At 41.2% G+C, this 12,613-nt stretch overlaps 1 protein-coding gene across 9 annotated transcripts in view; it reads right to left on the reverse strand.

The window, feature by feature from the left end:
- The window catches only part of ELF2 (E74 like ETS transcription factor 2), a 102,119-nt gene that overhangs the window by 22,114 nt on the left and 67,392 nt on the right, over positions 1 to 12,613 (reverse strand). The window contains exon 1 of one of the 9 annotated variants that reach the window (XM_080671557.1): positions 2,598 to 2,997. The exons of 7 other annotated variants lie outside the window; for them this stretch is intronic. In XM_080671557.1, the coding sequence (XP_080527683.1) occupies positions 2,598 to 2,688 (91 nt within the window). In that variant the 5' untranslated portion in view covers positions 2,689 to 2,997. Of the gene's footprint in view, positions 1 to 2,597; positions 2,998 to 12,613 lie in introns of those variants that run through there. One more of the 9 variants, XM_080671558.1, reaches the window with a different exon arrangement.

The raw sequence follows: 12,613 nt of genomic DNA on the forward strand, positions 1-12,613 counted from the left end.
TACACTAATCATCAACCCATTATAGCAATCACTGTATATACTTAAATATTATATAGATGTTTATCTGTCTCCTCAATTTGACTGTAAAATCTTTGAGGAAGGATGATGTATAACACCTGACAACTTCCCTCAAGGGAATTAAAAAGGTATCATCTTGTCCATTTTACAATTACCAACATTATAAACTACTCTCCCACTGTCATTGGAAACTGGCAGCAATAAAAATTTAGATCCCCAGTTCTACATTTCCTAGGCCACCTTTCCTCCCCAACTTGAACTCACTGAATAAACCTAGTGTAAATCAGCAAACCTATCTCAAGTTTCCTTCTAAAATAGGACTTGTAAAGGAGCTTCAGATTACATGAACATGATTGAGGAAATAATTTGAAAACAATTATATGTAAAACATATTCTTTACAAGACATTAAAATCATGAAGCAAACTTCGATTGTAAGGTTTACATATACTAAGTAAATGCAGTAGGGCTGCACGTCTGCTTTTAACTTAAAAAACACCACCACCACCTTAACAAAGGGATATTAAATATTTGTATGTTCAAACTGTAGGCTGCCTATATGTATCCACTCCAAGCAAAGTATCTACAGGTCACATTCAGTTTCACTAATAACTCTAAAAGCTTATGAAAAAAATATCTTCCATAGACAAAATTAAGCCCTTTACCTTTACAATATTTTTCAAGATTCTAACTGCAGGGGTTATGTTCAAAACCACTGGAACCATTTCCTGAAATGTACATGTTTATCACTCACAGAAATATCACTGACCCAATCAATCCTACAAAGCCAAAAATTCCATCCCTTAATTCATATTATGTTATTAGTGAATTGAGCACACACAATGGAACCAAGTTCTCCTTGTACTCTACCTCTTATTCACTAAGTTTTTACTCTGATCAGAAAATAACTGGCAAATGTGTTTTAATCACTACTCAGTAAGCTGATTTTTTTCTTTGGGACCCTTAAAACGTCTTGTATTACATTTTACAGAATAAAGATTGGTCACTCATGTGTTATACAATACATACAGTTACAGTATTCCCGAGTTTCTTTAAACTTAAAGTTCTGTTAAATTCAGAGATACACATGTGCTCATGATTTCCCCCAATCGAACAGAATCACAGTTTCACCAACCAAACTAAATTCACGTGCCCTACCTAAAAACAATGGCTGGAAAACGGGGGGGGGCAACATCTTTTACAGCGATACTCTTTTGGTATTTCCCATCTTCCGATTCCCATCGGTGGCGATATGAAATATAACCGGGGGAAAGGAACATGTGTGTTTATTACTCTAGTAAGTAAATAGATGCAAGCACTGCTGCATCGATTCCGGGCCCTCGCAGCGCTGTCCATTAAGTAAAGCTGCCGCTTCTATGTAACTTAAGTCCGTGCCCTTCCGCTGCAGCAGTGGCGCTGCACATCCCCCACCCCCGCGGCCACTTCCGTGTTTACACTCCTCTTCCCTCCAATTCCATGCGTACATTGTCAGCTTCACTCCCGCCCAATCTCCATTGGCCCAGCGCGAGCCCCGAGTCCCGCCCCCAGAAATCAACGTTCTCATTTGGAACATCTCAGCGAGCAGATTGGAACGAGAGGCCTGTCAATCCCGGCCGTTCTGTCCTCTCCGAGGCGCTTCCGCTATGGTGGGAGGTTTGGGGGGGAGGGGGTACGGGGGCAATTCCGTGCTGAGACTTCCCTAGGGCCGTGACTCCCTCCCGCCGCTCCACTCCTTCGCATTCACCCACTGTTTACAAAAATTAGCCTCCTCCTCTGACACCCCAGCGCGCCAGGTCAGGGCTACACAAGATATTCCGTGTCCTTCCCATTCTCCCCCTAAAAAAAAAAAAACCACCCACGAGGGAAGGGGCATGAGCCTACTTCTTCGCTGCCACCCATGAGATGAGGAAGGGGCGGCGGGCGGCTGGGAGACACCGCACCCCGGGCCGCTCCACGTTAAGTGACCCTTCCAGAACCGTTACTCCGAGGCTGCACAAGGTGGGGAGGGTCAGGGCATTTTTTTGGCGGGTAGCGGTCCACCGGACATGGCCCGGGCTGCCCCGTCCATGCGGAAGTAGTGGGTCCGTGGACCTGGTCTGAGAAGAACGGGGCGGGGGCGGCGAGCGTTCACCGGGGAGCCCGCGGTCCCCGGCCGCGGGCAGAGCGGCCTCTCCGGCCAGACAGCGTGGCAGGCGCCGCCGACAGACAACAGCCGCACTCACTTCCTGGTTCCTCGGCGGCTGGGGCGCAGCGCGCAACTCGTCCGCCCCGAGTCCCCAACTTCCCTGCGGCTCGGCGCCCCGGCTCCTGCTGCCAGCGCTCCGCCCGCCGCTGCCGCGCTGCTCGCCGAGCCCCCTAGCAGCGGCCGTGCCGGAGCCGAGGCAGGTTACTCTCCAAGGTGATCACTTCCTGATTCGTCGCCTCCATTACTTCATTCACTACCCCCCTCTCCCCCGGCCGCCCCAGGGACCGAGGCGGACACTGTACCCCGGCACTGACCGCCGCGGGGGAGGCACCCCGCCTTGGGTGCACCCCTAGCCCGCTGCACCGCTGCACCGGAGAAAAGTTCCCCTGCCCTTACCAGCCCGGATGAGCAGATCCAGCTGGTTCGTGGGCCCCTCATGCAGAGACGTCGCCATGTTTATCCCGGGGCTGGCGCTGCTGCTGCACATTGACTTCCACCGTGAGCGGCGGCGGCGGGGGGAGGCGGAACCCGCGGCCCGAGCCACGCCGTGCGGCCGACACACACTCACGCACTCGCTCACACACCGACGCCCAGATCCTTGCGCGTCCTCCGACAGGAAGCCGAGGCCGGCCCGCCTCCCGCCGCCGGGCGGAGAAACCCCACCACCTAACGGCAGGGGCGGCGGCGGCGGCCGCCTGGGCTGGCAACGCGATCCTTCCGCCCCGCGCCCAGACAGGAAGTCCCGACGCCCCCGGAGCGCCCGCCCGCCCGCCCGGCCGCGGCGGGAGGGACACCTGAGGCTGGGGTCGCCCCGGGGGCCGCGGGCGGGGCGGGGCAGGGCCCGCGGCAGGAAGAGGCGCATTTCACGCTCTGCGGAAGAAAAGTCTGCAATTGTCCCCACTGTGGAAAAGAGCCATGAGCCCAATTTTCTTCCTGGAACAGACCTAACGCCTAGTCCCGCAGCTGTAAATAAAGGTGGCTCTTTAACTTGTTTTGGCCGTTTTAAAGCTTAGGCAACATGGAACCCCTTCACTTGAACAGGCTGCACTTTAAAACAGGAATACCAACCCCCAAAAGAGCCATATCCACAAAATATTCTAAAAGCTGTACTTGGAAAGTAAGACACTTCCAACTACTTCAGAGACCACTGCGTCCTTTTTCGTCGTTGAAGGCACACTAAGCAGGCATTTTATTAGTAAACAACAGAACATTCCTATCCCTGGGCGATCTGATTATCCTTCCTCAATTTGATAGTTATGACATTCAAGCACCCTTTCACTTCTACTAGGTTCATTGGGGAACAAATAAACATATTCATTTATAGCATCATCTACTTTAAAAAATCTTTTTGATAGAAACCTCATTACAAATGAAGTTCATATTAAAATACAATAGAATGGAGGTAAATTGCCATTTGTTGACTATAAATTTATTAACACAGGAAATCAAACCAATAAAATGATTCAGACGTGGCTTCATGAAAACAAAAACTACCAAAATGCTTCCCTAGTTTCAGAATTTCACAATATAAAAAAAAGTTTGAAACAACTTTTTCCTCAAAGTTGTTCCTACACAAAATTTAAGTACAACCATGCCTCCTACATAGTAAGTGCTCAATAAGTATTTGCTGAATAAACACAAAAAGAGCTTGGCAGGTACAAGTGAAAATAAGGCATAGTTTTTATTATAGGAATTGAATGAACTGTACTGATAATCTAGAGAAAAATATTCTTCCAGTGGTAATATTAATACAATATCATTTTAAAAATATTTGCCTGACATGTCAGTGCAACTTCGGAATAAATTTACATAGCTATGACTTTTTATGTTTTTCATTTCTTCTGAATACTAATTTATTCTTTTGGCCCTTTCCCCTGGCCCGACCACCACGATCCCCACCCTCCCAAAAAAGAGCCTATAGGCCATTTCCAAAGTACAACTCCCCTTAAACCAAATAAGGAACTCTTTCTTGCAGTAGGTAAATTTGCTACTCCTTGGACAAAAGGAAATATATGACTGATAGCTTTCATTTTTTAGATCTAGTCAGTTTAAAATAAGGATCATCCACTGATAGCAGCATCTTAGACTTAGATAGTTTCCAGGCCTTTAGGCAGATAATTGAAATTATATCTGAATTTCCACTCCTATCAATCAGTAGTTTTTCATGTATTTAGAAGGGAAGAGAGTAATATAAGACAGAGGTTTTGTATTTTTTTTCTGGATATGACAGGTAAGCTTGGCTCTCCTCAACGTCGGAGTAGGTTTAAAAGCCTGATACCTAACTTTTTATTTCACTATTTGTTTCTTGATCTATACCTTAAGAAGTGAATAGTATGTGTGTGTTTTAATTGCTATACATCCTGATTATATCCAGGTCTTATATTTTATAAGAAAATAGAAGCTGTATCTCTATTCCTGCATAATACTTCACAGTTATTATATACACACATATATACTATATACATATGTACATGTGTTAATGATAAAAATTAATGAAAAAAAAACTGATTCCTTTATATTTAATGCTCTGTAAAAACACAATTTCCTGGACTATAAATGCAATTCTGCCATGCTATTATTGTAAATGGAATTCTGTATTGCTATTTTAACTAGGCTTTCAAAAGCCATCAATACTTTTTATAAACCAATAACATACTACGAATAGCAAGTAAGGATAGGATGCTTTTGGAAATAGAAATGTATTCGTTAAAAACGTATTTGAAGCCCTGGCTGGTTTGGCTTAGTGCAGTGGTCGGCAAACTCATTAGTCAACAGAGCCAAATATCAACAGTACAATGATTGAAATATCTTTTGAGAGCCAAATTTTTTAAACTTAAACTTCTTCTAACGCCACTTCTTCAAAATAGACTCACCCAGGCCGTGGTATTTTGTGGAAGAGCCACATTCAAGGGGCCAAAGAGCCGTATGTGGCTCGCGAGCCACGGTTTGCTGACCACTGGCTTAGTGGATAGAGCGTCGGCCTGCAGACTGAAGGGTCCCAGGTTCGATTCTGGTTAAGGGGACATGCCTGAGCTGTGGGTTTGATTCCCAGTAAGGGGGTGCTGCAGGAGGCAGCCCATCAATGATTCTCTCTCATCACTGATGTTTCTATCTCTCTCTTCCTCTCCCTTCCTCTCTGAAATCAATAAAAATACATATTTTTTAAAAACATATTTGAAGCCGAAACCGGTTTGGCTCGGTGGATAGAGCGTCGGCCTGCGGACTGAAGGGTCGCGGGTTCGATTCCGGTCAAGGGCACGTGCCTTGGTTGCGGGCATATCCCCAGTGGGGGGTGTGCAGGAGGCAGCTGGTCGATGTTTCTCTCTCATCGATGTTTCTAGCTCTCTATCCCTCTCCCTTCCTCTCTGTAAAATATCAATAAAAATATATTTTAAAAAAAAGCATATTTGAAGAATTTAGCAACACGGCAAAATGTAAAAAATATAAATGTGATAGGATTTAAATATACACATACTTTTTCAAACCATATGTGAATATGTGCATATATAACATGCATAGTGTGTATATGCACACATCACACACACAATCTGGCCCGACCACCCGGGCCAGATTTCTCAAGTCTTCAAAGATTAAGTCTGCTAAATTTCTCAAGTCTTCAAAGATTAAGCGGGTATTAATAAGCAGAATAAAAAACTGAGTAAGAACAGTTAGACACTAGATACTAGAGAGCAAATTCATATTCTGATAACATTACAGAGTTATTGCTGTGTCCTAGCAAGAAAAATTAAGGTAAAAAATAGCTAATTCTTATTGAAATAAAAGCCACTAACTATGCTAGATGCTTTACATTCACTTTTATTACCTATTCCTCTCTACCTTCCTATGAAATGGGTATTACTATTGTGCTCATTTTATAGATGAGGACTCTAAGGTTCCTTGACCAAGGTCAGAGTTAATGGGAAGCAGGGCCAAGATTTGAACCCAAGCATCTCTGGCTCTAGAGCCCTTACCCTCAAACACTCCCCAACCACCAAAGTAACAAGGCCTGTTTATCTGTTATGATGCATTTAGTACCTATGGATTTTCTTGTCTGAAAATTCTTTTATATTCCTCCCTTCAATAGGTGGAGCCTAATTCCCCCTCTCCCTTTGAGTGTGGGCTTAACTTAATGGCTTACTTCTAACAAACAGAAGAAAGCTGAAGTGATGGGGTGTGACTTCAGAAATTGTCTGCTTGATCTCTTCCTTTTGAGTCACTCTCTCATAGGAAGCTCACTGCCATGTCTTGAGTACACTCAAGTAACTCTGTGGAGAAGCCCATTAGGCAGGGAAAATGCCATCCAGCCAACGGTCATGTGACAGAGCTACTAGGAGACAAAACCTGCAGCGCTAATAACCAAGCCTTCAGATGACTGCAGCTTCCTGAAAGACCCCGAGTTAGAACCACGAGGATAACGCATTCCCCAACCTTTACCTTGAAAACTACACAATATAATAAATGTTTATTGTTTAAGCTGCTAAATTTGGGGTAATATGTTAATCGGCAAAGGAGAATTAATACAGAAGGAAGGAGCAGTTTGAACTCCCAACTTGTGACATTTCACAGCTTAGATAAAGAAAGAACAGGGTAAAGTTTGTGAATGACCTTTAACTTTCAACTAGAGTCCTGAGCAGTTCTTTCCATTTCATAATTCTTTATAGTCTGGACATCAACTCTTCCATCCTCCAAACTCTCCATTTTGAAAACAAGTCTTCATAATATAACCATTATCATTAAAGTCTAATAATTAGATACCTTTGGCTATTCCTTGGATTTTATGATCCCTGTAGTAACCATGGTGGAAAAATTCTTGGGAGCTATATATATAAATATACAATTATTTCAAATACCATATAGGTTTTCAATGTTTTTTATTCTTAGCTTGCCTGGTGAATTCATTTGTGTTTTCCCTTTATCTAGTGCACAGAATCAAAAAATGTTATGGTTGGAAAGGAGCCTAGAGACAACATCACCAAGAGGTTTTAAAAAAATAAGGAACTTGAACATCACGATCTCTTTCCCTACCATGAATGAGATAATATATAACACTTAAAAAAAACCTCAGAATTGTGTGCTCTATCAGATACTAGTACAAACAAAGGACAAAACAGGCTTTAAAGTTTTAAAAAATTATAGGTAGGAGATATTCTATCCATTAATTTTTTTCTATAATTTGGGAGAAGGATGCTAATTTCCTATTTTAGTACTAAAAGCTCCTTAACTACCAATGGTAAAATTATTTGAGAATCACTGATTTAGTTCAATGACCTCATTTTACACATCAGGAAACTATGTGTAAAAGTTAAAATTTTGACCAAAGTCACACAGTATCTATGATTTCAAGGACAAAAATTCTACAAAACAATCTTCATCTATAAAACTTATAAGTTATAAAATGGATAAAAAATTAAACCTATTTTACTATTATATTTATGAATTGTAAATTGCAAAATGGTTGTCTGGCTTTTTAATGTCAAAAGCTAAAGCAATAGATAAGAGTCTGAGAAATATTTTTTAAATGGGAACAATTTTGAGCAGTGAATTGGTGGGAGAACAATAAGAGGAGGCCAAACAGCCTAAGCTTTTTTTTCTGATAAAACCAATCTAAGGATGAAATTCAAAGCTGGGGTGTGATGTGTTGGGGATACTTACGGAGGGAAAAGGTTAAGAAAACTAAGCTACAAGAAAAACATATCTATCAAGAATAATAAGCTGGAAATCACGTAAGACCATTAAGTTAGGCCTGGTTCACCAACCCTATAAGATAGACAATAGATTAGGAATGCAGTCTATAGATTCACAAAGAAAAAATGAATTCTTTCATATGTTTTATACTACTCTTTAATTCTCTATTTGCAGGTTTTATTCTACTGTTTTAATGGCCAGGTTTTATAAAATATTATTAAAATAAAGATGTTTAAACCCATAGTCACATATTCATTCATTTATTCAACAAATAATAATCCAGCACTTACTTTGAGCACATTTCTGTTGTAGGGACCCATTAATACTACACCTGGTAGCACTAATAATATGACAAAAGAAAAAAAAATAAGCCTTCTCAATTCACAGAGAACACCCATTGAGGGTGAAATTTTTGGAGACAGTATAATATACAAAATAGCTTAGTGGATTTATACTATATTTTGAGCTACTACCCAGGAAAATTAAATTATTTATATGTATAAAAAAGCCTTTTTAAGACATGGGTTTAATAGGGGTCAAAAATTTTGTTGGCAAAATGTACATTTTTCTGAGAAGGACCATGGTTATTTTAAGATTCTGAAAGCGGTACATGATTTTACAAAGTTATTTTATCCTAAGTTATTTTGCCATATGCATTTATGGACCATGAAAACCTTATTATGAAAAGGATCCAGTATGGACCAATTTTGAGAATGATGATTTGGCTTAGGTTCATCTTTTCTGCATTTTACTTAGGTTATTCCTGGGCCAGACTCTCCTTGACCTTATTGATTCTTCATTTAATGGCAGAAAACACTGCTTCCAATTCTTGGCAGCCTCTCCTAGAGAACTGTCAACTGATTATTGCAGCTAATCTTTTCTAATGGATGTTGAACAAACAACTGTTTTCAAATAGCATTTATTAAGCACCCATATGTGCATGATGCCCTGCAAAGTGAGTTAAAAAGAGTTAATAATATCTATATCTATCTATCTATCTATAATAATAACCGGATGTCCTTCTGGACGAAGCCAGGGCTGTGAGGGAAGCCCGGGTCCTGGGGCGGCGGCCAGAGGGAAGCCCAGGTCTTGGGTGCCAGAGGAAAGCTGGTGCGGGCAGCTGGGGGAAGGAAGAATTTCGTGCATCAGGCCTCTAGTATATATATAAGCCTAAGCAACAGTTAGACCGGTAGCTATGACATGCACTGACTACCAGGGAACAGATGCTCAACACACAGGCATGGAAACATGGAACAGACTGATGAATCTCAGAAGGAAGAGGGGTGTGGGGAGGGCGGGAAGAGATTAACCAAAGATCTTATATGCATACTAGAGACCCGGTGCAGGGATTCGTGCACCAGTGGGGCCTCTTGGCTGGCCTGCAGAGATCGGGGCTGAAACCATCAGTCCAACATCCCCTGAGGGGTCCCAGATTGTGTGAGGGCAGAGGCCATGCCAAGGGGCCCCACCGGTGCATGAATATGTGCCCCCGGCCTCTAGTTTTAAATAACATTTAGGACAACTAATTTCAAGGACTTGGGTTCTTTATTATTATTAGAGAATGTTTAGTCTCTGTAAAAAAAAAAAATTTTAATTTCTGTGAAACTTTACAAGGGCTAATACATGATTCTTTTTAGCATATTTATGAAAAAATTTATAATGGAGTTCTTAACTAAAACATATTACAACTATACTCAAATTCTATCTTGATTGATTCCAAAAGGAATATTCAGATTAGCTAATCTCCTTACCCCCTGAAATACAGCTTCTGCACCCTACCCATTAAAAGTTGCTTCAAAGGTCAACACTGAGCTTTGTTGTTTTCTTAATGTTTTTATTGATTTTAGAGAGGAAGGGAGAGGGAGAAAGAGAGAGGGAAACATCAATGATGAGAGAGAATCATTGATCAGCTGCCTCCTGCATGTCCCCTACTGGGGATTGAGCCCACAACCCAGGCATGTGACCTGACCAGGAATCGAACTGTGACCTTCTGGTTAATAGGTTAATGTTCAATCACTGAGACACACTGGCCAGGCAACACTGAGATTTTAATAAGTGCCAAACCCAGCAAAATCCTCTTAGTCTTCACCTGACTCTACTTATCCAAACAAATGGCATTATTGACTACCCCTTATTGAAATCCTTCCCTTCATTTGATTTTCATTATAATCCTATATAATAAAAGGCTAATATGAAAATTGATCGAACAGCGGAACGACTGGTCACTGTGATGTGCACTGACCACCAGGGGGCAGACGCTCAATGCAGGAGCTGCCCCCTGGTGGTCAGTGTGCTCCCACAGGGGGAGCGCCACTCAGCCAGAAGCCGGGCTCACAGCCAGCAAGCGCAGCTGCAGTGGCGGGAGCCTCTCCTGCCCCACAGCAGCGCTAAAGATGTCCGACTGATGGCTCCCGGACTGCAAGAGGGCACAGGCCGGGCTGAGGGACCCCTCCCTGAGTGCACAAATTTAGTGCACCAGGCCTCTTTAGTAAACTTATAAATTGTCTGGCTTTGTTTTTATTCCTATTTCTTTTCAGTTGATTTCAGCCTTAATTCTGACTGCTCTCCCAAAGTGTCATCCTTAAACACCTTCTCTCTTCATTCTCTATTCTATCAAGAATGGTATCTAGCATCAGTTCAGCACCAAGGCTTTCAGTATTATTTCTGACTGATTAGAAAACCAGCATCTTCAGGCTTGATTTATTTATTTTTTTAGCTCTAAGTTCTAATTTCCAATTGTATGGTAAGCATCACTCTTTTAATTCTCACCTGAGGATATGTTTTTACTGATTTTAGAAAGAGAGGAAGGGAGAGAGAGACAGACAGAAACATCGATGTTAGAGAGAAATATTGAAAGGTTGATTCCTGACTAGGGTTCAAACCTACAACCTTTTGTTGTATGGGACAACGCTCCAACCAACTGAGCCACCTGGACAGGGCTAGTAAGCATCTTTCTTTGGAAAACCCACTGATACCTAAAGGTCTTTTATCTACAAATCTCCCTTGTTTCACACACTGTCAATGACATCACCATCATCCCAGGCTAGAAATGCGTAACCTGTTTTTCTAATTTAAGAACTCATCTCATACAATTTTTGAGAAAGATTTAAAACATGCATGAAATTACAAAAACTAATGTAACAAATAGTCATATTCCCACAACACAAGACCAACTATTTTGTTATTTATGGCTTAAAGTAATAACATTAATACAGCTGAAGATAACATCTTTAACTACTACCTCCAGTCCTTATTCACCATTCCATCTCTCCAAAAGGAACCACTGACATGAGTTTTGTATATATTCTTCCAGTCTATTTTTTTTTAACACATTTCTTTATTGATTTCAGAGAGGAAGGGAGAGGGAGAGAGAGAGAGAAACATCAATGATGAGAATCACTGATCGGCTGCCTCCTGCATGCCCCCTACTGGGGATCGAGCCCACAACCCGGGCATGTGCCCTTGCCCAGAATCGAACCTGGGACCCTTCAGTCCGCAGGCTGACGCTCTATCCACTGAGCCAAACAGGCCAGGGCCTTCCAGTCTATTTTTATACTTTTATGTTTTTGTGTATATATATGTTTGTATGTGTGTGTGTGTGTATATATCCCAGAATAATATATAGCATTGTTTTTGCATGCTTTGGGTACATCAATGACATTATACTATATATGCCATTCTAAATTTTACTTTTTCCATTCAAGATTTATATTCTATACCTGTTGGTATAAGTAAATATAGCTATGCTTTTTAGATGCTACAAAGTATTCCAGTACATGAATTTACCCCATTTTATTCATCTAATTATCTACCAGCTGGAAAATAAAATTGCTTCAATTTTCACTTTTATAAACAATGTTATAAAAAATCTTACCTAGGTTTTCTTAAGCATGTATGCTAGAGTCTCTCCACAGTATATACCTATAAATAGATTTTTTTTAGTTCACAGAATAAATGCATTTTTAATTTTACCTGTTACTCTGTCCTAAGTAGATGTGCAAATCTAAAATGCCACCAATAAAAAATATGATCAGGCTTTAAATTTTTGCCATCTGTTGTATTAATTTGTATATACTTACTAAGTACTGAGGATAGACATTTTCTCATTACTTATTGACCATTAACATTTCTCCTATGAATTGCTTATTCATATTATTTGTCAATTTTCTGTGATACCTCTTGTACTATTGATCTGTAGAATGTTAAACTACTCTAGATAATTCAGGTATCTGTTGCAAATATCTTCTGCAGCCTGCTATCTGGCTTTTAATTTGGTTTGTCTATGGTATCCTGTCCTACAAAAATTTTAAATTTTGATACAGTCTAATTCATACATGTTTTCCCTTACAGTGTATGTTAAGTAATCCTTGGAATAATGAAAAGGAAATCAGCCCTGGATGGTGGCTGGGTTGGTTGGAGCATCGTCCTGTGCAGCAAAAGGCTGTGGGTTCAATCACCAGTGAGGGCACCTACGGGAACAGCTGACCGATGTTTTTTTCTCTCTCTCCCCCTCCCTTTCACTCTCTCTGAGAAGCAATGGAAAAAATATCCTCAGGTAAGGATTAAGGAAAAAAAAAGGAAGGAAAGAAGACGGAAGGAGTAATAACTATAGATACAATATAAAAATATTAAATCAGTATTATAAAAAATTTAACCTCATAAAGTTAAAATATAGATGAATTTTTATAAAGAAATTATATAGCCCTAACTGGTTTGGCTCAGTGGAT

This window comes from Plecotus auritus (assembly GCF_963455305.1).
Source record: "Plecotus auritus genome assembly, chromosome: 6".
Taxonomy (NCBI): domain Eukaryota; kingdom Metazoa; phylum Chordata; class Mammalia; order Chiroptera; family Vespertilionidae; genus Plecotus; species Plecotus auritus.